General features: G+C 39.8%; 2 protein-coding genes across 2 annotated transcripts; one reads left to right on the top strand and one right to left on the bottom strand.

The window, feature by feature from the left end:
• Positions 1-474: 474 nt before the first annotated feature.
• OR9I1 (olfactory receptor family 9 subfamily I member 1) lies at positions 475-1,422 on the bottom strand. Its single transcript, XM_007997946.3, has one exon. The coding sequence runs from the start codon at positions 1,399-1,401 to the stop codon at positions 475-477; it is 927 nt and encodes a 308-aa protein (XP_007996137.3). The 5' UTR covers positions 1,402-1,422.
• A 22,669-nt stretch (positions 1,423-24,091) lies between these two features.
• Positions 24,092-25,033, top strand: LOC103235201 (olfactory receptor 9I1-like). Its single transcript, XM_007997924.3, has one exon. The coding sequence runs from the start codon at positions 24,092-24,094 to the stop codon at positions 25,031-25,033; it is 942 nt and encodes a 313-aa protein (XP_007996115.3).
• Positions 25,034-26,211: the final 1,178 nt, after the last annotated feature.

Raw genomic sequence — 26,211 nt, 5'->3', positions numbered from 1 at the left:
ATATATAGCTATAATTTTCTACAAAGAGTTAAGTCAGTATCAATGAGCTATGTTTCCATATGGAGAGGCAATGAGGATAAACTTTTCATAAAATCAAAGTTGGGTAGAGGAGTTCATATATTCATAAAATAACATAAAGAATATGGAATTCTTTATAAATGAAATAAACTCAAGACTCCCAGCACCTGAGATTCTATAAGTTGTGACATTAGAGAATAGCAAGAGACTGCTGAGTGCTAAGGAATGGATTGAAAGCAGAAGAAGGGGATAAGAAGAAAGAACATGAAATTGCTGGAAACTAATTTCAACACAGTTGTAGTTTTCCCTGTGTGCCTGGTGGTACCTATCTTCTATCTTCTCTGTTTGTAGGTATAGGTTGCATATAGTAATGGTGCCTATTAGGATATATTGATATGGGAAAAAAGTGGACTAAAACAAAATTCCTCTCACTCGGATCTACATGGTCAGGGATACCTAGAGTCTCCCAGTGACCCTTCTGAAGGCGTCTTTTACATCTTTGTTTCTTAAGCTGTAGATCAGAGGGTTCAGCATGGGGATTACCACTGTGTAGAAGACAGACAAGACCTTATCTTCCTCCAGGGATTTGCCTGAGCCACTTTGCAGATACATGAAGATAAGGGTCCCAAAGAAAAGGGCCACAGCAGTGATGTGGGAGGCACATGTGGAGAAAGTCTTGGCCTGACCACCTGAAGACTTTACTTTCAAAATGGTCTTGATGATGAGCAGATAGGAAATCAGGATGACTGAGGCATTGGCCAAAATCACAAAACTGCCAAAGAAGATGGTGACAATCTCGATGTTTGCTGTGTCATTGCAGGCAAGCTTCAGCAGCGGGGGGAGGTCACAGAAGAAGAAGTTGATTTGATTGTCATCACAGAAGGAGAGGGTGAAGGTGCACGTGGTACGCAGCATGGCTCCTGACACCCCACAGACATAGGCTCCTACTACCAGGCTCCAGCAGAGTCTGGGATTCATGGCCACGATATAGAGCAGTGGGTTGCGAATGGCAACATAGCGATCATAGGCCATCACTGCCAACAGGAAGCACTCTGTACCTGCACAGATGGTGAAGAAAAAGAACTGGGCAGCACAGTGGCCGTAGGAGATGATGGTTTTGCCTGTGGCCAATGTGGCTAGGATCTGAGGGGTGATGACTGAGGTGTAACAGGCATCCAGCAGGGAGAGGTGGCTCAGGAAGAAGTACATTGGGGTGTGGAGTTTGACATCTACTTGGATTAAAATAATCATGCCCACATTCCCAAGAAGGGTAACTAGGTAGAAACTCAGAAACACCATGAAGAGGGGAATTTCCAATTTGGGGTGGTCCATAAAGCCCATGAGAATGAATTTGGTTACTGTGGTGAGATTATTCTTGGCCATGGAGACAATATGGACTGTTGATCTGAGGATGAGAATGAAATAAAAAGAATTTCAGAAGTGAAGGACAGAATATTTTCCTCTATGGTGGAAGTGTGGCTTATAATTCTGGGCCTATTTGTAAAGCTTGTTTTTAAGAAATTCTGAAACTGGCTGATTTTCTTTGGACATCTCTTGCATTTTATGGAACTGAGCCTGAAGCTGGTATTTCTGATTCAAATTAATTCTAGTTTACATTTGGAAATTTCTGTAAAGATAAGAGGCACACAATTCTCAGCTTTGGAAGAGACCTAGACAGCATCTATTCCAATCCCATCTGGGGCTGAAGTCTCACTTACCATATACCCACGACACAGTCACTCAGTTGCCATATGAGTCTCCATCTGTGAACAGTTCCACCTGTTGATTCTCTTTTTGGACCTAGGGTTTCTCCTTCTGTACCTTGCACACACTGGCCTTAGTTTTACCCCTTCTAGATACTCATAGCAATTTTAATCACTTCTTCTCATGAAAGCCTTTTACAAGTTGGAAGCTGATGTATCTGCTCTTCCTGCCCACCATTCCCTTATAGTACACATTGATATTTTCTGTCTTCTTATATAATTATTCAGTGGGCAGTAAAAAAATTGCCTAGTCGAATAGTATTAACTGATAACAAAAAGTCTTTCTTTCTACTTTAATCATCACCACCCCATCTCAGAGGCCATCATCTTCAACATATTGCATTAAAAATGTTTTTGGTTATTTATACACCACGATTGTAAATAATGTGTTCAAACTCATGGGCTTGCTACCTTTTTTTGACCTTGGGTAAGTTACCTAACCCCTTTGTGCCTCAACTCTTCATTAAATCAAAGTTGGGTAGAGGAGTTCATACATTCCTAAAATAACATATTCACCTATTTGTAACACAGAAAAATATGCCTATGTCATGGGGCTCTTTTAATTTTTTTAAGGAAGAGAAAATAGATTATCTTTTTTGAATTTGAATATATAACTTCTTATTTTTTATTTTCATACATTTTTGGGGAACAGGTGATATTTGGTTCATAAATGAACTCTTTAGTGGTGATTTGTGAGATTTTGGTATATCCATCACCTGAGCAGTATACACTGAACTCAATTTGTAGCCTTTTAAGTATTAAATAAGTTAATACCTGTAACAGGTACAGATCAGTGCCCAGCACATAGAGCTAAATAATGTTGGCTAATTTTGTTGTTGCTATTACTATCAATTTTAGATGGTAGCTATTGATTTTCTGTTCTGAAACATAGTCCATTTACCCCACATGAACTTTATTAATATTGCTATCTTCATGTAATATATTTGTATCTTTCTTTCAATTTTATATATATAATATATATTCTTTTTTTTTGACTGAGTAAATTTGACCCTTAGTAAAATGAAGAAATTATTCCCTTGTTCTTTCCTCTCTTCTCCCTTCCACCTCATTAACAAAAGAAATCAGTCTTTTATCCCATTCATATGGGAATGCTTGCTAATTTAAGTCTTCTCTGTATTTTGACTATGGGTTGATTCTACTATCAATAAGTTGTGTTTCTCTATTATGATTACATACATGCCATATACAAAAAGACTAAATATTGTGATTGGATACACAGAAAAGGAAATGTCATTAAACTTCTGCTTCTGGGAGAATCTTTCAAATGTCAAGTCAAATGAATGCTCCTTCTTTTGATCTACCAAATTGGTTAAAATAATTATGTTTAGTTTGCTTTATATTTGAGTCATGGAAGTTTTGCATTTCCTAAGATTTCCTGTTGCCATATGGTACAGATTTGAGTCACCTCGTAATACTGCATAATACCATATTCCAAGTCCATCCAGTATACTCATTAAAATGCCTAAAGGCTTCCTTGGGAGTCTTTGCATGGAAGCCCAGGTTCCCATCTCTTATTTTTCAAAGACATCTCTACTCTCCCAGGACCTGCCATACACAATACTTTATGGAAACCTGGCAACAGTCCTACTGGACAGGTGACATTAGTCTTGTTTGTGTTTGAGAAATGGAGATTAGAGAAACGAAACCATCTGTTGACCCACATGTAGAGGAGCTGGGATCCACACCCAGGTCTCCAGATTCCATTATCCTACACTGCTCCCCTTGAACCATTTGCCTGGCCTCCCTCATCTCACACCCCCAATTTCCTCATGTTGGAATCTGCCAATTCAGAGTCCTTGAATCTAGAACTATGTTTGATGAAGCCATGAATATAAAAATTACATTATTAAGAAACTCTTTTTCCATGTAGCACAACAAGGAATTTTCTTTGCTGTGGCAACATGGGGATTGCTATTTTTGATAAAATCCATAGTAGTAAAAACTAATTATAATACCTCTTTCTACCTTCTTTCATACATTTTATATCCATAAATGTCTGTGATTGTCTCCACACCCCTGTAAGGTGGACATGATAGATATTGTAATTATTTTGGCATTGAGACAACTGACAGAGAGGTTAAAGACTTGTCCCAAAGTCAAATAATTAGCTGTCTGCAGACACGGGGATAACAGGCAGGTCCTCTGGCTTCCATGGGATCCCTCTTTTACTTCCCTTTCACCTAAGGTCTAATTCCACTGGGACCTGCCAGGAAGAGGTTTTGAACTTGTAATGAGGCCCCATCTGTAGAATCACTGTGACTGCTTTATTCACTACATGGGTAGAGAGAGACAAGCAGCACACGCTTTCATGAAAGGGCTCATGGTAGCTGTTCTTGGGTCTGGAGCTTACTTCAGCTCTAATCAGGGTCCTAGTGGGAGAGAGACATTGACAGATCAGTCAAACATGTCCTAGGGCTATTCCATCCACCTTGCTCCAGCAGCAGGGTCTGGGGATAAGTCAGCTTCTTTGGAAGGCCTTCATGGTTTGGTTCAAGCTCTATGGTTGTCAGCTCTACGACAGGCACTCACTAGCTGAGTAACCTTCAAACGTTTATTTTCCCTCCAACGCGGACTTCACTTTCTGTTCTATGATATGGCAGAGTTAGATTACATGACCATTAAATCTTTTGTTTCTCACAATCCATGATTTATATGTCTAGGTATGTAGGCTCTTTAGCTACTAAATACTGAGTATATAAAGAAATTCAGGCACTATTCAAGTGATTTATAGTTACTTAAACATAATATTATGGGGTCTTAGGTAGAAAATTGAATGGCCTTTATTCCTCAGTTCCTGATAAACCATCATCATTGGTCAGGGCAAGTCTCTTTTTCATTTCATTTTATTTTATTATTTTTGCTAGTCCTGCCTCATTCTTACTCCTTCCCCTGTTCCTCTTAGGGGTGTACTCTAGTGTATTCAAAATACATATCCTTCCATGTTTATTCTTTTCATATTTATTTACAAATATATATATGTTAAAAATACAGTGGCTATGGTGTGTTTGTTTTAAAATTTGTGTACATGATATTGTGACATAAATCCCACTTTTTAGTATACACTGTATTTTTGTGATTTGTTTATGTAATTTTGGTAAATTTAGTTTTTTTTTCTGATTTTGTTATGATCTTCCTTGGTATGCTTATAACATATTTTACTTATCAATTCTACTAGAGACTGTGAGTGCTTTGCATATATTATTTAATTCCAAAAACAGTTCTGTAAGCAGATATTATGATCTTATTTTTACCTTTGAGGAATTTAAATCTTTGGGAGATTAATTTGTCTAAAATTACTTCCAAGTGAAAGTAGAAGCAGAAGAGTTAGTTGATGGCAAATCCTTTTAGCTATAAATTTATTTTGTTGTCTCCCTGCATTTTCCTATATCTTTATAATCTATGGAACCAAAGAAATGTCCCTGCAGTTAATCAGAGCTTTTTTACCTTCAAATCATGAGAAAACCTGGTTAATTTCAACACCTTTCTCAGCATCTAATTCTGAAATTGTTGTAGTCCATCTTATGTGTATCCCATGGCTAATTCCTGGGGGTCTCTCTGATTACAGATACAATTGTTCGAGGCTCCTGACCAGAGATTAGGTGGCAGATTGTTGGGGTGCAGATGCTATCACACTGAGTTTGTGGCACATGCATGCAAAGCCTGTTTCATATATTAGCTCTAGTCCTTCCTGAAGCCCTCCAAGCTGGGTATAGCTATGACTATTTTATGGATGAACAAAGTGGAGTTCAGAGAAGTTAAGAAAGTTGTCCAACTTGTTATACACCTAGGAAGGAACAGAACAGACATTTGAACCTAGGACATTCTAACTCCAAATTCTGTATTCTTTCCATCTTATCATGCTCTCTTCTTAGGGGATGAGAAAGACCCTTTCTGCAGACCCGAGCCCCAAACCTTTAAAATCACAGTGCCTCTCTAAAACCATTAGGCAAATACTCAACTTTTATGGGCGTCAAGTATAAAGATTGATTTTGGAGTTCTTTGTGGTCCATGTTTTTTCTCTTTTTCTTTCTTTATAACTTGAGAGAGACTTAGTTGGACCATATCCCTCTTGATATACCCTTGGAAAACTGCTCAACAAATTAGAACCTCAATTTTTTCAATAATAAAACGAGAACATAATAACAATTCTTGAAAACTTAGAATGGATTTTTATCTAACAAGGTAGAGTTTGCTTATTTTCCAGAAAGGCAATTTTCAAAATATTTCCCAGAGGGAAAAATATTAGGACCAGACTGGTGACACCCAGTTTTGTGTGATCTTGTTTAAGAAGGAGATTGGGGTACCATTAGCTTGGGTGAGGCCCAGAGTAGAGAGAAACAACTGATTCCCTGAACCCAGGACAGTTTACAAAAGGGAAAGCAATGGTTTATGGCCAGTGATCCTTTTAAGAAAGCCTAGGAACATTTATAGGTTGATAATATTACTTGTGATATATTTAAATTATAATATGTGACATAATATGAGACCTCTGGAGAGGATAGGGAAAAAGACTCCTCTAATTCAGGAGGAACCCTTTACAGAAGAGATGGTCCCCAACCCTTATACTTACTTTAACTTGGGACGTTCTCCAAACTCTTCTTCATTTTGCCTCCAAAGTTTGAGTCCCTTGGGGAGAGTGAAGGAGCTCAACAAAGTTAACGTTTCTTACCTAACTGAAATCGGTGTCTCGAAATATTGTTGTTAACATTTACTGAGTTCTTGCTCCAAGTCAGGTAGATGCTAAGCACTTTAAAGGTTTTCATTTCCTTTCAACTTGACAATAACATTATGAGAGATAAATATTTATCTTTATTTTACAGATGAGGAAATGAAGGTTTAGAGACATTAAATGTTTTGCTTGAGGTTTCACAGCTAGAAAGAAAAGATGTTTAGATTCTAACCCTGGTTCTCTGACCCCAGAGTTGGAGTGTTGAACCAACATGCTGTGCTGCTTTTCCTAATCCTGGCAACCATTTATTGAACATCTTCTCTGTGCTGATCATGATATTATGCATTGTACACACATTAGTTCATATAATTCATACAATGATCTTATGAACAGTGTATTATTTTGTCCCTGAGGAGACTAGGACTCTGAATAGTTAAGTAACTTGTCCAAGGTCACATGACTGGTCAATGAAAAAGCCCAGAGTCTAATCCAGGTCTATCTTATTCCAAAGCCAGAGTCCTAGTACATATGATTAATTCTACTCCAGCATAATTACAGAAAGTAGTCATTTACAGGAAAATCTCTTGTCTAAGCTCTGCAGTCTAGTACCATGCCTCCCACATGAAACTATTTATATTTTCTAAAATTTACCTAGTGACAAAAAAGCCCAAAGAGATTAAAGCTGTAGATTCCCCCCCAACCAAAACACACACACACACACACACACACAAAACTGATCCAGTCTTACTTGTATATTTCACATAAGAGCTGATATCCCAGTCTGATCATGGTCCTGTCAGATGACAAGTTCTGATGACAAAGGCAAGACTCTCTGCCCAGTTTCACCTTCTCTAGTTTGTGTGGACCTTACTTCAGAGCCAAGGTAATAATTAAGTCTTAATTACCTGGTGGAATAATTCAGTTAGATTCATCTTGGGCTTGCAGTGAAGCTAATCTAAGGTTGTTTAAGCATTTTGTAGAAAGCAGCTAAGATTGCTCAAATAGACGTATGTAGCTGACTGACTTTAGGTTTTCTTCTTACTAAGCAAACCAGTGGGATATTTAAATTGCCTTTGGGGATAGTTTTATGGGAGGGATGCAGTGATCTCAGTGGTTTTCCTTGAATTATGAATCAGCACCTGGGATAGCCCCTGAGACTCCAGAGAAAAGCCAGCCCAGTCAGGGAGACCACACTTCAGCAGAAGCTCATTATCTCAGCTTCTGCACACTTCTGAGAGAATAAAAACAAATCTTATGGGAGCTCATGAAAACTCGTAAGCCTTGTTTGTCTCAAAGCTCAACTGCAGACTCTACTGGGAATGAACTTGGTTTTTCTTTGCCATTGGCTCCCCATTCTTAAAGTTACTCAGTGGTAATATCAAGACTGGAACTCAGATCTTAGGACTTCTGGTGAAGTTCTCTTTACAGTGCACTCATCCTTAGTCCTGATGTCAAGTCCCATATCAGGAGCTGAAACCTGGCAGCATTGTCTGCTCAGAATTTCAAGGAAGAGTGATTATTGGCTCAGGAGGGTATGAGTCTGGGGTGGTCTAAACATACTTCATTCATGTCTCCACTGAGGAGTTTGTCAGCTCACCTTCCCTAAAGATCCATTTCCAGGGTTTCCATGGTCAACTTTTTCTAACCACTCTAGCTCTTGTCTCTTCCCTCATCTCTGAAACCCACGATCTCTTTGTTAGAACCACATAATTTGGCACTGAACTCTACTGGTCTAACATTGTTCATAATTATTCTTTAGTGAATAGTCTCATCTCCTTTGCTGGACTGTGGGTTCCTGGAAAACCCATCTTTCTTCCTAGTAATAACTTGGGTCCTGATTCAGTAGAACCTCTCTGTGTCCTGTAAGCTTTCATTGGCTCGTTATTGTAGGATCAGAGCTCTTCCAGCAGAAGAAATCTCAAAGAAGCCATGTGCTCCGTTTACTTCTAAGTAACATGACTGGGATAAAACCCTTTGGAAATCAGCAAGCATTCAGCCTAACTAGGGTGGTTTTTGTAACTGCAGATGCCAGATGATACAAGAATATATTACAAAGAAGGGTGGCAGCCACAGATCAGGACTCCTGGCAGTTAGCACAGGAAATTCTACCTTCCAATGCATTTTTGGACAGTAATTATTATCATTTGCTGTAATTAAATATCTATTGAAATAACTGTGTGGTAAGAGTATATGTAGTGTATTCTAATACTTCCTGGATGGTATAGAAGGTAGAGTGGTAATTGGGACAGGGTGGAGGACTATGCCAGTAATAAGAATATTCCATTCAACATTCCCTGGGGAACTTGTAGAATGGGGTGACTATACAGTAGATATTACCTCTCCTCCTTTTGACACAATGGGCCATCTAGAGTGCTTTGATGTATAACATAATCATTACTATTGTTATCATTAATAGTGTTATTGTTATTGTTAAGCATTGCGCCAGAGTCTTGCTCTGTCGCCCAGGCTGGAGTGCAGTGGCGTGATCTCGGCTCACTGCAACTTCCGGGTTCAAGCGATTCTCTCACCTCTGCCTCCCTAGTAGCTCGGACTACAGGCATATACCACCACACCTGGCTTATTTTTGTATTTTTAGTAGAGATGGGTTTTCACCATGTTGGCCAGGCTGGTCTCAAATTCCTGACTTCAAGTGATCCACCTGCCTCAGCCTCCCGAATTGCTGGGATTACAGGCATGTAATCCCTCACGCCAGAATTTCTGTTTGGACTTTTGGGAAGAGATGCATCTTAGGTTAGCTTCCTTAAAAAAAGACCCAGGACAGAATTTTGGGCAAGTGCCTCGCTGAGGGAGTGCTTGAAGGAGACACCTGTAAAGTAGTGAATGAAACAGGAAATAGCTAAGCAAAGAGGTAGGCTGTAGTTTCAGCTGGAGTCTAGCTGTGGCCTGATTCTTACAGGAACTCTGGAATGTGAATTACGCCACGGGCCTAGTTCTGCCTCCAGACAAGGGATTTGGCTTTTTGCAGCCCACACCAAGCATCCATTGACTGTGGGCTGCCTCTAAGTGGTGTGACTTCCTAGGCATTCTGGGAAAAGTGGATCCCTTAGCTAATGGCAGTTCTCCAGAGAAGGAGAGCTGTGAGCTGTTAGCAGCCAATACTCATAGCAGCTGTAGGTGGGTGTACTGATCTGTTAACTGGGATACTTAAAGATGCTCTTTTTTTCCTGATAAACTTCTGAGTATTTATATCTGGGGCTTCTGATGCCACTGAATGAGTGAAAATAGCCCAGAGAGAAGTTAAGAGAGGGAGAAAGGAAGACTGAGGTCTGATGATGTTCGGACTTTTGGAAAGCCCCAAACTCCAAGACTGTAACCTGAGGATATTTGAGTTTCTGAAGCAAGTCTTGTCTGGAGCCATCCAGATAAAGTGTTTTTGGTTACATCGACAAATTTCATTTTTAAATTTTTAAGTCAATTTTATTTGGCTTTCTACCATTTAAATTGAAAAACAGTTTTGACACCAACTCTGAAGTATTCATGGTTTTACATGTTTATATAGGCACTGGAATATCTAGAAGAGTGTACACCAAACTGTCAAAATGAGTATCACTAGATATTATGAAAAGGGTGTCACTTTCATAATCTCTGTGTGAGGATTTGTTAGAAAAATAATATATTATTAGAAAAAATATTTCAATATAGTAGAATAGTAGGAGTAAACAGGTGAAAACAGCCAAGAAAAGCTGTTAAAAAAAAAAAAAAAGGAATAGTAGGGAGAGAGCAATTAACCTGCCTGATATAAAAGTTTACTATAAAGCACGGGGTGTGGTGGTTCACGCCTGTAATCCCAGCACTTTGGAAGGCCGAGGCGGGCGGATCACGAGGTCAGGAGATCGAGACCATCCTGGCTAACACGGTGAAACCCCATCTCTACTAAAAATACAAAAAATTAGCTGGGCGAGGTGGCGGGTGCCTGTGGTCCCAGCTACTCGGGAGGCTGAGGCAGGAGGATGGCGTGAACCCGGGAGGCGGAGCTTGCAGTGAGCCGAGATCGTGCTGCTGCACTCCAGCCTGGGCGACACAGCGAGACTCTGTCTCGAAAAAAAAAAAAAAAAAACAACTTACTATGAGGCTTTCATAATTAAAACAATGTTTTTCAGATGTAAGAATTGGTAGATACATCAATAGGACACATTGCAAAGCTCAGAAACAAATCCAAGTATCCACAAGGAGCTAGTATATAATAAAGGTGGTATTTTGCGTTAGTGAAGAAAGAAACATTTATTGAATCATTGATAGTGAAATGACTGTTACCTATTGAGAAGTTTGAACTGTATCTCACAGCTTGTATCAAAACAAATGTCAGATCTGTCACATGGTATAAAGAAAATGTAAGTGAATCTTTGTCACTTTGTCATCGCTCAGAGTGGGATATTTACTTAACATTAAAAATTTTTTTGGTGGAAATGCCCATCAACAAGATGAATGGATAAAGAAAATGTGGAAATGTACTTTTTTAAACCTAAAAATACAGAAAGTTAGCATAAAGGCATATGTATGTGTCAACATAAAATGTTAAAAATTCCATATGTCAAAACATTGCATAAAAATAAAAAAGCAAATATAATACTAAATGTTATGTGTCTACAAAAAAATGTTAAAAATTTTGCATGCCAAAACATCACGTAAAAATTAAAAAGGCAAATCAAATACTAAAAGGGTATTTATGACATACACGGAAGGCATGTCCTGTTAGATTTACTTCATACCATCTGAAATTCATTCATTTCTTTTCATTTGCCACTATTCAGCCAGGTTATCCTTGGTTATGTTGCACTCTTAAATAACATAAAAATCTCAGTGCTTTAAAACAGCACAGATTTATTTCTTGTTCCAGGTACGTATCTCTCACAGGTTTGCTTGTCAGAGTATCTCAGGAACCCAGGTGGATCCACCATCTCCACAGCCCATCCGCCATCTCAACGGTGGTGGTTGCCACAGTGTCCAATTAAATCACAAAGGGCCAGGCAGTGCAATTCGTGTGCATGTGTGTGTGTGTGGTGTGTGTATGTGTGTGTGTGTAAGTAGAACATTAGTACTACCTCTTCTGGTGTCCCTCATCTCTGGACACTCCCACAATAGCCTCCTAAATGTGTTCCTGCTTTTACTCTTGCCTCTCTATAATCCATTTTTCTCGTAGAATCAAGAGAAATTGTTTAAAACCGACATCAGATTCTGTAAACTCCCTATTAAAAACCTTCCTTTGGCTTCCCATTGCAGTTAGACTCAAACCTGATATTTTTACTGCGGCCTACATGATTATCTGTGATCTACCCCAGCCTCCCTCTGGGCTTGATCTCCTACTAGTCTTCTATCTGTTTCTTGAGACTCCAGCATATTCTGGCCTCAGTCTTTGCATTTACCGTTCCTTCTGCCTGAAATTCTACTCACTCAAGAAGGTGTGCTTGTGTCTTCTTTTCATGGAGGTCTCAGTGTAAATACCCCATCAGCAAGACCTTTTCTGACCTCCAGAAGTTCCCTTTCTCTGTCGCTACTCCAAATAGTTTCTGTCACAGCATCCTTCTCTATTTCTTTATAACATGACTCTCTCTGTTGCTGCCTATTAGAATGTAAGCTATACGAGGGCAGAGCTTTTTTTTTTCCTGTTTTTTTTTCAAATTATTTTTTGTTCATTTTTTCCTGGTATATATAAATACAGGTGAGTCTATTTTATTTTGTCTTACTTTAAGTTCCGGGATACATATGCAGAATGTACAGGTTTGTTCCATAGGTACACATGCGCCATGGTGCTTTGCTGTACCTATCAACTCGTCATCTAGGTTTTAAGCCCGCATGCATTAGGTATTTGTCCTAATGCTCTTCCTTGAGTCTGTCTTGTTCACTGCTGCATCTGTAGGGCCTAGAACAACTCTTCATTTACACTAGGCACTCAATAAATATTCATTAAACAATGAGAGGAGAGAGCCTTAATGCTTCTATAATTCAATCAGAAAAGTTAAACAATTCAATAGAAAAATGGGGAAAATATATGAGTTCTGAACTTACAAAGAAATAGAAATGGCTAAATATACGAAAAAATTTAACATAATAGGTAGGCAATACAAATCACAAAAAGTTAATGTAGTCATGAGATACTTTTTACCTACGGAATCATCAAATATTTGAAAGAAAATTGTAATATTCATTATTAACGGGAGTGATGGCAAACAGTTCCTTTCCTACGCTGGAGTGCTGGGGAGCATCTTGAAATCAGTTGGCTAATTCACGTGAAGGCCCTTAAAAATAAAAGTGCCCTTTTCCCAGCTGGGTGTGGTGACTTATACCTGTAATCCCAGCACTTTGGGAGGCCGAGGTGGACGGGTTGCTTGAGGCTGGGAGTTCGAGACCAGCCTGGCCTACATGGTGAAACCCTGTCTCTACTAAAAAATTACCAAAAAGAAAAAAAAGAAGAAAAATTAGCCAGGGGTGGTGGTACACGCCTGCTATGTTGGGAGGCGGGGCGGGAGAATTGCTTGAACCCAGGAGGTTGCAGTGAATTGAGATCACGCCACTGCACCCCAGCCCAGGTGACAGAGTAAGACTGTCTCAAAAAAAAAAAAAAAAAAAAAAAAAATGCCCTTTTCCCCCATAGTTCCATTTCTAGGAAATTACTCCTAGGATTAAAATCATTAATATCTATAATCATTAATGTCTATAATAGGATATAATTATTAACATCTATAAAGGAGGTAATTATTAACATCGATAAAGATTATAATTATAGTACTGTTATTTCATAATAAAAAATTGAAAATACCAAAGTGACGCAAATTACTTAGGTGCAATAGGATATTTTGGATGTGAGGAGCCTGGAGTTCGAATGCTATAAACATCTCCCTGTGCATACACGTATTTTGGCTCTTAAATGCTACAGGGCTAGAGCTCAGAAGGACCACTGATCTACATAGGAAGCTGGGGAATTTCCCCTGAGGTAAGGGATTCAAACTCAGACCTCCACAGAGGTTCAGGGATGTACATTATTCTCAGCTGGCCTGGGTGGGGAGCTGGCCTGTGTGGAAACCACCATAAAGGACTGAAGGGTCTTCCTGGTGGACAGGACAGTGTCATTAGTGGTGGCTGTCAGTGTCAGACATAGCAAAATAGCAGGATGAGGAATATACATTTTTTGGGATATAAATTTTCTCCATCACATGTAAGGATAGGAAATAAATATATATATCTTTATTAATAAGTTTTCTAAATTAAATGTGTCATAATTGCCTCTGTCAAGATTAGAAGGACATATATCACAGTGTTTTACATAATATTTATAACAATATATAGCAATGTTTTCTATAATTTTATGTATATAAAACATTTTTTTATTTGTGGAGGTTTCTGCTTTACCTAAGAGTTTTGAGCCTTCTGACTACCTTTGAGATTGTTCAACAGCATGTGGTATATCAGAAGAAGGCAATCTCACCAGTGTTGCATCAAGTTTGGGAGTTAGTTTTTTCTTTTCCTGTGGTCACATAGACTTTTAGGGTATGGAGTCTCAGGATATGGTGTTCAATGCCCCCAGCATTCATGAGCTGTCCAATGAGAGGTCTCAGTACTTTTCAGGGTATCAGGGTGGGTTATAGGCCTCTCCCACTTGAGAAACTTTATAACAGTTATTTTTCTTCTTATAAACTCACCCTAAGGAAACAACATAAAAATGCAATATAAACTTTGATTTCAATTTTATTTTATTTTTTTATTTTATTTTATTTTTTTTTGAGGCGGAGTCTTGCTCTGTCGCCCAGGCTGGAGTGCAGTGGCACTATCTCGGCTCACTGCAAGCTCCGCCTCCTGGGTTCACGCCATTCTCCTGCCTCAGTCTCCCGAGTAGCTGGGACTACAGGCGCCCGCCACCTCGCCCGGCTAGTTTTTTGTATTTTTTAGTAGAGACGGGGTTTCACCGTGTTAGCCAGGATGGTCTCGATCTCCTGACCTCGTGATCCGCCCGTCTCGGCCTCCCAAAGTGCTGGGATTACAGGCTTGAGCCACCACGCCCGGCCCTTGATTTCAATTTTAAAAATATGTAAATACCTAGGGAAGAAAATTCTGGAAGGATATTAATAGTATTGAAAGTAATGGCAAAACCGCAATTACTTTTGCACCAACCTATTGCTAGGTTCAGTTCTGAGTGTTTTATATGTATCATCTTCTTCAATTTTCTGACCATCCCAGGAAGTGAGCATAGAGAAGTGATATAACTCGCTTAAATCCACAAGGTAGAGCAATCTACTTGCAGAGCTTGTGTTCTAAATAACTCTGTTCTAGTGTATTTCCTCCAACTGTTAACAGTGCTTGTTGGAATGGTTCAATGGTTTATATTTCTTCTTTTAGACTTTGACATTGTCCAAATTTTCTATATGAAATTATTTGTGTTTACAATCAGTTAAATTACACTAGGCAGCACAGGATAGTGGTTAAGAGTGAGGGATCTGGAGCCAGTCTCCCCTGGTTCCAGTCTCAGCTCTTCTTCTTACTACCTGTGTGACCATGAGTGGTTACTTCACCTCCCTGAGTCTCAGTTTCCTCACCTGTAGCATAGAATAAAAATGGTATCTACCCCATAGAATTGTCGTAAAGACTCAATGAGTTAAACAGAGATAGAAAAAATATGATGTGCCAGATACTGCTGTGGATACTTTATCTATAGCTAATTAAATATTAGCTGAATAACTGCGTAAGCAGATTGCTGGGACTTTGCACAGTCTCTGTAAATGAGATTGGCCAGAAAGGGTCACCTTGGGTTGATGTCAGCTCCTCAGAGAGCAGAACACAGAGGTATCTCCCTCATCCCCAAGGTGAGGCTGGATTATGGAGGAGGCTGCCAGACGAGATGAAGGTTGAGGGAGGAGGAATTGAGAAAGTAAACTTTGCAGAGGCCCTTTTCTGAAGATTTCTTTCCTCCGGGCATTGCAGAAGCCTAATTAGAAGCTGAGGACTGATTAGAAACACCAGTCAGTAGCAAATTCTCCTAATTGCCTTCCTGGAGTGAAGGATCCAGCCTAGGATAGGGCAGAGCTCCAGCTCCTATTAATCCAGCTGCTGTGCATGCCAGGCCTGTGAGCTGCAGGTGCTGAACATGCCTATTTATTTTGGCCTCCAAAGCCCCACTTAGACACCACATTCTACCTGCACTCAGCCCAGCCCTCCAGACTGGGGAAGGACCTTTTGGTCCTGCTGAAGGTGAGCATGGCCATAGTAGATCAGAGAGAAAATGCATTACAGTCCAGATTGAAAATGTACTTGATAACCTGAACTTCAGTTTCCTCTAACATAAAATGGGTTTCTCTTTGTTTCTTTTAGAGGGTAGGGTCAAAGCTACATGTGATTTTCTGGGAGCACAATGTGCTGGCACTTAATACTTTTGCTTCTCCCTTGCAGTAAAGTGAGGCACTTAACATCTTTGTGTCTCGGTTTCCTCATCTATAACATGGAACTCGTAATGCCTCGCATACCTACTCCAGGTGATTGTTTTCAGAATCAGAAGAGATAGAAAGGTGAGACCACATGGAAAAGTGGGGAGGCTATTTACATGTAGTTAGTTATATTGAGAAAGTGGAAAGGGCAAGCAGCAACTCTTGTTGAATTTCTAAGAAACTTGTAAAATGCTGGCAGGTGTTGGGAATGACTCAGCATGACGCCACTGACATTATAGAGAGAGCTAGAAGTAACAGGTAGGCTCTGAAACAGAACAATCTCCTTTGTGGATGAGTAATTTCCCCATCTTTGGAATTGTTCAGTTCCCATAGGTGTAATTGGTCAGAAAGGGTCACTGCTAGCTCCAAGATCAGCCATCAGTGATGCCGGAGAGGGTATTTCTGCTCTGGGTGGCAGTAAAGCCTCAGATTCCTGCAGTTCAGAGTCCATCAAGCTACTTTCTGTAAGTGCTTGACTGAGCTTAATTGAGATCTCTCATTTAGAAGCTGGCTGGCTGAGAAGCTCTAAGGAGGAAGGGCCCCAGCCAGAAAACTAAGGCGGCCTGATGTCCATGTTCATGCCTTGTAAGTCTTGTTCTACTTAGGAATATCCATCATTGAGGCTTTTCTCCCTAATCCCCCTTGAAAGAAGAGAATTTCATCTGCTTCCATCGGTGTCTGAGAGGCAGAGAGCATGAGTAGCTCTGGTCATTAGAACAGCTGTGCTAAGACTCTGAAGGAGGAGCATCCAGATGGTAGAGAGAGCACCTCACCAGGCTGCGGAAGACCTGGGCTCTAGTCATCCCCAACCTTTCTCATTGGCTCTTTGTATGTGGACAAGCCCTCCTCATCTCAGGGACTCTCTTGCCTCATCTCTAGGATGGGGCTGATGCTACTTTATCTTCTGGAAGGAAGGAGAGTGGAACCATGACCTGCAGACTCCAAGTTCCAAGAGTCTACTGCACAGTCAGTCTTGAGAGCAGATGGGTCAGAGTGAGAAGCCACTGGGGAAGGAGAAGTGTAAGAGATTTAGGGTCAGCACTTGTGTAGACTTCATATGCCCTTCTAGACGTTTATGACAGGATTGCAAAGTGAGGAAGAACCTCAAGATTCCAACTTTTCATGTCTTTCTCTGTGACCTCCCGTCTTCAGGCAGGGCATCCATATCCCTATGGCACCTTGGTAAGGGATTTTGTGGTATGGTGGAAAGTGTCTAGGTCCCGATTCTGGCTGCTTTTCTTCCTAGCCATATGACACTTGGACATGTCAACTGACCTCTCGATTCTCACTTTCTTCATCTGAAAATGGGTTATATGGAGATTAAATGAAATAACGGGTGTATAATGTTCCAAAATGTGGGATTATGAAAGTAGTTTGTAGTTTTTTGGGAGAGGATATTTACATCTTTCCTATGTGCAACAGAAGCAACCTTTGCCGAACACTCAATATGTCACCTCATTTCATCCTCACAACACTCCTGTGAGTTAAGTGATATCATACCCATCTTATAGATGAAAGAATTGGAATCCAGGGAGTTTAGGCAACTGGCTGGGATTTGACCCTGCTGTGATAGAGCTTCAAAGCATTCGGGCTCCTTGACACCATGCTGGTTCTGCCTTTCTGCTATTTTCAATGCAAATGTATTGCCAGAAAATATTTCTCTTATGTCTTTGTGAGTTTTTATTCAACTAGAAAATGGCCAACTAAAGTTTTTTTCCCAACAAGATTTTGAGGGAAACAGAGTGCTCTTCAATACAGACTCTATTTTCATCTCTCGCTTGAACTACTTCTCTACCTGAACACAGACAGCATGTGGGTGGAAGGAGTTGCTCTAGTTTTTCACCATTTAAACATTCTGAGTCCACTCCAGTCCACCCCGACACATTGAATAGCAGCCAAGGCATCTTGTACCTCTTTCCTTTTCCCTCTTTCCTCTTTAAGTCAGCACAAGCAGCTGATACCAGTTTGATTTTAGTGGCAGAGAAAGAATCAGTGTCATCCATGCCTGTTTAGTTCTATATATTTGTCACTACATCCACTGTGTCCAGAATAGTGCCTGGCACAGAGCAAATAGGCAGAGCTTTATACGTCTTTGTTGCATAATTCCAGCCAAGAGCACAGCTACATAACTTTATGACTCCCCATTTTTAAATAAGTTTAAACCTGACCTGGAGGTTCTAAGTAGATTAGTTTTGTTGAACTATATAAATACTCTTCCGATCCGTGGCTATATATTTCCCCCAGTGGGTACTATTATCAAGCTGATCTCTGAGCACTTACAGAAACCCCTTGCAAGTGAACACTTTTCACTTTTAGAATCATCTTCCCATGCACTTTCTTGTTCAATCCATAGTAGCCTTTTGGTTCTTAGCCCGGTGCTTTCATTGCCCGAAGATGACAGATGGGGCCTATTAAAACCTGCTGGACTTTCTCTTTCCTAAAACCCCCATTAGTTTTCTGAGGTGTAGTAGAGATTTTGGGGAGCATTAATAATTTCAAAGAGCAGACAGTCTTGAGGTCTTTCTCCCTTGGCTTTTGGATAACCTACCATAGTTATCCTAGGTAACTCACGTTTCCTAGGATAGTAAACAAATCCTGGGTGTGTTCACTATTGCCTGGTATAAAAATGAGGCTGTGGGCCTTGGACAGACATAACTATTGGGGGGGAAAGATAACCCCGAGTTACAGACATCCACCAGGGAAAGTCTGTCTGGAAGTGAAATGTTTCTGTGCCTGAACAACAATTAGATAACAGATTGCTGAGAATGTTAAATGCTAATATTGCGCAATACTGTGGAGCGTGGCGGGTTCATGATGGCATAAAGGGTGCAATTCCTTCCTGTGCATCCTTAAAACTCAGCAGTTTCAAATATTTGTAGGTTTTCGAAACAGGAAACTTGCTTCAGTGTTCTATTCACTTTCCCAGCAACTCAGTTGATGCAAATTGCCTGGGACCAAATATTTTCCTCTGAGACCAAATGGATTCATGGTTCATCTCCCTGCCTGGAGATTTTGAGGAGATACTGTTTGTTTTCCCTAATCTTAATCACTGGGAAATTGACTGGCGGTTCTCTCTAGAATTACAAATCATTCTTGACCAGTTTAGGAATTTAGGGGATGTATCACATAGCAAGGTGCAACTGTTCTTGGCGAGAACCAAACTTTCTAGCTCCTCTGAAGATGAGTGATCATTGAGCAGCAGCCTTAGTCTTTAAAATATTCCTCTGTCCATTGCAAAATGGGCAGAGTTGAAGCTTAGAAGGATCACATTAAAGTGTACTGTGAGTTAAGAGACCCTCTCCCAATCCCCCTTCAGGCTCTTCACTGTCTCAAAAGGAAAGCCTAGGTCATTATTTTGGGATTTTGGTTTGCAAAGACTTCAGGAGCTGGCTGTAGTAGCATAGACCTGGAGACCTCCCTAAGTGTTTTCATTTTCTCCCTTGAGCATCTGTCTTTTTCTGTCATCCATAGATCAGTCTGATCTAGGTTGAACCACAGTTTGTGCACTGTCTTTCCACAACCCATTTGGCAAAGTCCTCTGGCGACACTATTATTGGTCTAATGCAGAGAGGGCTGATTATTCTGACATCTGCCAAATGGGCAATTTTATTTTGTATTTATTTATTCATCAATACTTCTTTCCAAAGGAGATTTAAAGTGGCTTATAAAAATGCATAATGTAGCAAGATACAGTAAATTAAAAATGAGGAGTGAGATCTGGGCAAAGGGAAAGTACAGGTGGGCAGACAGTAATGAGCCGGAAGCAAGAATGGTTCACGTGACTTTTGTCCTGTAACCTAAATCTGTGCTGGAGATGATGGCCCTCAGGGGGTGCAGGTTCCTTACTATAGTTTGATTCTGATGAGACCCCTGAGCATCTCTTCTACCCTCCCATCTCTGCAGATAAGACATGAATAATAAAAATGATGCTACAAAACAGAGAACATGGGCAGTGGTTCCAACTTAGAATTGGGGTCATTTGCCAAAAAATTTATTTAACTTATATTACTTACCTCCTTGCCCAAGTGTAAGAGGATAATATATGTAAAGCCACTAGAAAAGTCCTGAGCATAGAAAGGTGCTCACTCCAGGGCATTATTAATAGCTTTCATCATTTCCGTAATCATGAGCCATCAGACAGTGGCTGCCTACATGACCCTGGAGCCTGACAGACCACAGTCCAAATGCCTGCCTAGGAATTTACCTAAACCAAGTTTCTGAATCTCTGCAAGCCCCTGTTTCCCAGTCTATAAATAGGGATAGTAAACATATGTCCTGTGTTGGGGTATTGTGAGAAGTAGACGAGGCAGTTTGTATGAAATACCTAGAACAGTATTTATCACACAAGGAATACTTTCTTAATGTCATCATTAATATTGATAGATACTCTTTTCCTCTGTCATTAGACTTTTAAGAGGAGAAGAGAGACCATCGTGCTATAGAACAGGATACAGCATTTGAGGTCTGTTAGTGCCGTCTTTTTATATGAGGATGCACCTCAAGAGATGGGAGATACTTGCTTTAGTGGCAGGACCCACACTTGAATCCAGGCCTCCAGGTGCTGTTTCCAGCCTTCCTATCATATGCTCTCTCTGGCTTATCATAGTCAACTGCTATTCCCTGACCATGTCACTCTCCCCATAGGAAAATGCTTCCTCCTCCTTTCCCAGAGCAGAAACCTAAAAGTGTCTCTTAGAACAATTGTAGAATGAGATGGGTCTCCTGATTTGTGCTTCTGCAGTTGGGGGTGCCTGAGGCTGGGCAGGAGCATCCCACTTCCTGGGCCAAAATGATGACCGTAGTGTAAGCTAATGTAAAGCACGGTGAATTTGGAACCAGAAGAACTGGTGCCGTTTATTGACCGTGGTCTTGGGAAAGTAGCTGACCCACTCTGAGTCTTACTTTAGGCAGCAAAAAAGTAGAAATAAATTAAATTTGGGAGCAACTTAAAAACCTAGTGTTTGAAAGATACTTTTTATAATAATTTTGGAAATGAATTGCTTACTCTGTAATAAAAGTACAAAAAGTAACATCTGAATGTTACTAGGCAGAGTACGCTGTTTCCATTAATTTAAATTATATTTTTTCTTCTCATAGCACAGCTGTGCTATTATTCTTTTTACAATCATACATGTATTTTTATTGTTTTTAATTGACAAATAAAACTTGTATATATGTAGTACAATGTGATGTTTTCATAAATGTGTAAAATTTGGAATGATTAAGCAAGCTAATTAACATAACTGTCATCTCAGCATTTTTTGTGGTGAGACATTTAAAATGTACTCTTAACAATTTTGAAATATACATTATTAATAACTATAGTCACTATGCTGTACTATAGATTTCAAGAACTTATTCCTTCTGTCTAAGTGAAAGTTTGTACCCTTTGACCATCATGTCCTCGTTTCACTCCCCAACCTCTGTAATGTGTGTTATATTTTCTAAGACACGAGAAGGAACCAAAACAAATTGAATTTACTATAGAGTAAGCTAAAGAAAGAGGGGGTACAGAAAGACAAAGCAGGGGTGGGGCCCCGGGAAGATGAGGGGAACAAGGGAGAAAGGAAGAAGGTAAAAGGAAAAAGGAAGAAAATAAACAGAAAATGAAAAAAAAAAAAAAAAAGGAAATATTAACAAAATCAAATTCTGGCCCATCAGAAAGACTAAGGGGGCAAACCTCTAGCACAAATAAACAATATTGGATAAAAAGGAGAATAATCTTATATTCAGGGTTTTTTCCCTTCAAATTTTGTTTTAAGTTCAGGCGGGCATGTGCAGCTGTTATTGTCAGTGTCTAGATGTTGAGGCCGAGACTTGAGGTCAAGCAACTTGTACAAGGTCACACAAATAGAAATGCCTGAGTCTAAGTCTGGAACAAACTTTGTCTTCTGGGCCCGTTTTCTTAGCCATTATGTATATCTGTGGGATTCCAGCCTTACCTTTGTGCTGGGTGATCTTAGGTTGATTATCGAGCCTCGAGCATCTTAGGAGCTTCTCTCTGCTATCAGGAGGCTGATACTTCTGATCAATGTTGCCTGGAACATGTCTCCCAAAGACCTGAAAGCCTCCATATATTTTGTAATCGGAGCAGGGTGGTCCATTGCTGGTGATTTATGTCCTTATTTTCTATTAGTTGTGGCTAAATGACGTATGCAAGCACATATGTGTAGTTACCTGATTCCCAGGATTTCTGCTGAAATGTCACCTTTTCAATGAGTCTTTGTGATGGTCTTAATATCCTTATCCTTACTTTGATACTTTTAATTCCTCATACCCTGCAGCATTTTTTTTCACAGCACTTATTAACTTCTATCATGGTAGAAGAATATATTTCTTCTTTTTTGAACATATATTATATATGCCAGGTTCCACTAGAATAAGCATGAAGGCAGGAACCTTTGTTTTGTTCCAAGTAACTAGAAAAGGGCCTGCTACACAGTAAGTTCTCAGTAGATTCTTATTAAATAAATAGATGAATATAGCCTCTTTTTTCCTTTGGCCAGGATGATTTACATGAACTCCTCTTAAGAACATGGCGAATCATTATTCTGGGAGAAGATCAGGATAAGATTTGGCCTTAAGTGTAGAAAAACAACTTAAATATTTACCCTATGAAGAATTCAGTGGGGGAAAAAACTCCCACCAGATGCTGAACATTACTCAAAAATTAGATCAGCTTTTGCCAAACATTGATCAAGGTTTTACTTTATTATTTATCTAAAGTCCTATGAGATCTTTTTCAAATTCAGTTTTTGTTTCAAAGATGGAAAGAGGACAAGAAGAATCACCTATGAAGTCCACATTCACTATGTTCATTACTCTAAATTATCAGTGTTCAAAGGCACAGAGAGTATTTTCCCAACACCTGGCAAGAACCCCATCTGTATTAGAATTCAAAACTCAGTGTGCTGGCTTTGTCTCTTAATGAGTTTTGCAGGCTAATTCTGGAATAGCTTGATTCATGTATCTCACTGATTGATAATGATGTGGCATTAAAAAAACTAGGACAGATCCTTTGGAATAAGAGGAGAACTTGGAAACCAGGCCATGCTGCTTGGCAGGAACAGAGAGGAAGAGGCGACTTGGCAGGCAATGGGCTATAGAGGTCCTGACAGTACTTGTTCTTTATGACTCACTGTCTAGCATACAAATCCATTGTGCATATATGCACATCAGAAACAACCCTAAAGAAAGGTGGAGTTGATGCTGGAACTCCAGGTGGCTGTGGACTTGTTTCTAGAATGTACATGAACCTAAGAGCATGCCACTCATATTATCTCAAAATTTAGAAAAAATAATTCTAAATGTGTGTCAGACCATGTTAACATACTATGTAAATTATATCCTTCACAATAATAATATAATTTGGGCATTGTAATCCTCATTTAACAAAGAAGGAGGCTGAAGTTCAGAAAGGCTACTTAACTTGCTCAAGGTCTGAAGGTATTCAAACCTACACCTTATTTCAAAGCCCGTGTCTTTTAGACTACACCACTAGGGTTTCTTCAACGAAGTGCTTTCTTCCTCCACACGAGGCTGATTAAGGTTTCCAATGTGGGACCTGTCAGAAGCTTTGGAAGTGCCTCAGGAATTGAGGTCTAACCTAGGCTTTGCCTATTTACCAATTGTGAAATCTGGGTCACTTCACTTTTTTGACCCTCATATTCTTCTGTCAAAAATGGGATTAACAATATGTGTTTCGCACAGGAACAGAAAACCAAACACTGCATGTTTTTACTTATAAGTGGGAGCTGAACAAGGAGAACACATGGACACAGGGAGGGGAATAACACATACTGGGGCCTGTTGGGGGAGGGCGAGAGGTGAGGAGGGCATTAGGAAAAAATGCTACTGTATGCTGGGCTTAATACCTAGGTGATGGATTGATAGGTGCAGCAAACCACCATGGCACACATTTACCTATGTAACAAGCTGGCACATCCTGCACATGTAGCCCGGAACTTAACAAATAAAATAAAACAAAAATAAAAACAATATGTGCTTCGAAGGATTTCTGAAGGATCAAGTAAAATAAAGTTTGTGAAAAAGTAAAGTGCTTTACAAATCTAAAAGATTATTATAATTACTGAGCAATGATCAAGTCAAGCCACTACTGCCTTAATTTATCTTCGATGAGACGTTATTATGATTATTTTTTAATTTCAGTGGATAACATTGGCTTCATGGCAGAGAATGGCACCATGGTGACAGAATTTGTTCTGATGGGGTTCTGGTTGCAGGCAGAGCTGCAGATAGGTCTTTTCTTTGTGTTTCTGGTCGTTTTTCTCATCACCATGGTGGGCAACCTGGGCATGATTGTGCTAATTCAGACTGACCCTCGGCTCCAGACTCCCATGTACTTCTTCCTCAGTCATCTTTCCTTCCTGGACATTTGCTACTCTTCTGTTATTGTTCCTCAGTTTCTTGAGACTTTGGGAACTGATAAGATGGTCATCATCTATGAGCGCTGTGCCAGCCAATTCTTCTTTTTCACACTCTGTGCTAGCACTGAGTATTTCCTTTTGGCTGTGATGGCTTATGACCGCTACATGGCTGTGTGTAACCCTCTCCTCTATGCCATAGCCATGACACCACAGACCCACTTGGGGCTGGTGGCTGGGGCATATGCTGGTGCCATAGTCAATTCTGTGATCCGCACTGGCTGCACCTTCTCTATCTACTTCTGTAAGTCCAACCATGTAGACTTCTTTTTCTGTGACCTCCCACCCCTGCTGAAGCTTGCCTGTAGTGAAACCAGGCCATGGGAATGGGTAATCTACCTCTTAGCTTTTCTGGTGATCACAACCAGCATTTCAGTGATTCTTACGTCATACTTGTTCATCATTCAGGCTATTCTGAAGATTCGTACAGCAGGTGGCAAAGCCAAGACCTTCTCCACCTGTGCTTCTCACATGACTGCAGTGACTCTTTTCTTTGGAACACTCATATTCATATACCGGAAAGGCGACATGGGCAAATCGCTTGAGGAAGACAAGATTGTGTCAATATTTTACACTGTAGTCATCCCCATGCTAAATCCAATGATCTACAGCCTGAGAAACAAAGACGTGAAGGAGGCTCTGAAGAAAGTTTTCAATAGGATGAGGGTTTCCCAAACAGAGTAACTCTTCAGCTCCGTCAATCCAGAAGTTTCTGCAAATCTTACTCTGGGCTTTTGTCTCGTCCTCTTAACACATGAATCAGATCTCATAATTACAAAGACATATTGAGGGAGAAAAAGTTAGATCTGGGTTCCAGTACTTTCTTTATTGGCTCTATGACCTAGCGCCAGAAATGATCCACTTCAGTTTTCTCGTCAGTAGAATTTCTGCCTTGTTATGGGTAAAGGTCAAGAGATCTTCAGCCAGGATCAAGAGAGAGGGAATGCCAAAAGGCTTTGTAAATAGTAACATGCTATAAAATATGGATTTTTTTTCTTATCATCCTGCATATTGTGGAGCATTTTCTCAGCTATTTGGATTTTTTTCTATTAAGATCATTTTTGTGCCTAACATGATTACAAAACTGTAACTCATTGTTTACCTAGTAAGGGGCAGTCACATTTTTGATTGTGGATTGTAGTGTGGATATCAGCCTTGATGAAAGAAAACTTTTCTTAACATTCAGTCATACCCAGTTTAGGATTTGTCATGGAAAAAAGGAGGTGTGTTAGCCTGCTTCCCAAGATGGCATAGAGGACTCAGACACTGTGGAAAAAAGAAGGATGTAATGATTTGCATTAATTATTGGAAACAATTTGATCTTGATGTAGGGCTGAAGTGAGTCCCATATATAACTTTGTAATATTTCTTGATCACCAAAGGTCAGAAGCTCTATTTTATTTCTGAAGCATTGTTCATGGACCATCTGCCTCAATTAACTCAAGTTATTTCCTATTCTCCAATAATGAAAACCATTATCTACTTTCATCTCCTCTAGGACATTTACTCTATTGTCAGAAGACAGATAACAATGAATCTGACTGCCACTTTTTAATGACTTCCTCATCTGCTAGAAATATTACCTGGGAAATATCTCCATGGAGACTTCACAATTTTATTCATCAATTCAGCAAATATAATCTATCTACTATGTATCAAATATTAAGTTTAGAATATATTAAGTATATATTATATCTACTATGTATCGAATATTAAGTTTAGAGTAATAAATAAGATAGATATGGTTCCTTCAGCATGGAGATTAGAACTTGGGACATAGACAGATATTCAACCATTGCATGGTTAATTAATTAATTAATTATTTTTTACAATTTTGCAAAGTGAAACCAAAGAAGAAGCAC

The sequence above is a fragment of the Chlorocebus sabaeus genome, chromosome 1 (genome assembly GCF_047675955.1).
Source record: "Chlorocebus sabaeus isolate Y175 chromosome 1, mChlSab1.0.hap1, whole genome shotgun sequence".
In the NCBI taxonomy this organism is placed as follows: domain Eukaryota; kingdom Metazoa; phylum Chordata; class Mammalia; order Primates; family Cercopithecidae; genus Chlorocebus; species Chlorocebus sabaeus.
Note: the sequence above shows the minus strand (reverse complement) of the source record. Positions and strands in the feature narration are given on the sequence as shown.

Coding starts and splice junctions, on each gene's coding strand:
- OR9I1 (XM_007997946.3), bottom strand. CDS start 1,401: ATGGCCAAGAATAATCTCACCACAGTAACCAAATTCATTCTCATGGGC.
- LOC103235201 (XM_007997924.3), top strand. CDS start 24,092: ATGGCAGAGAATGGCACCATGGTGACAGAATTTGTTCTGATGGGGTTC.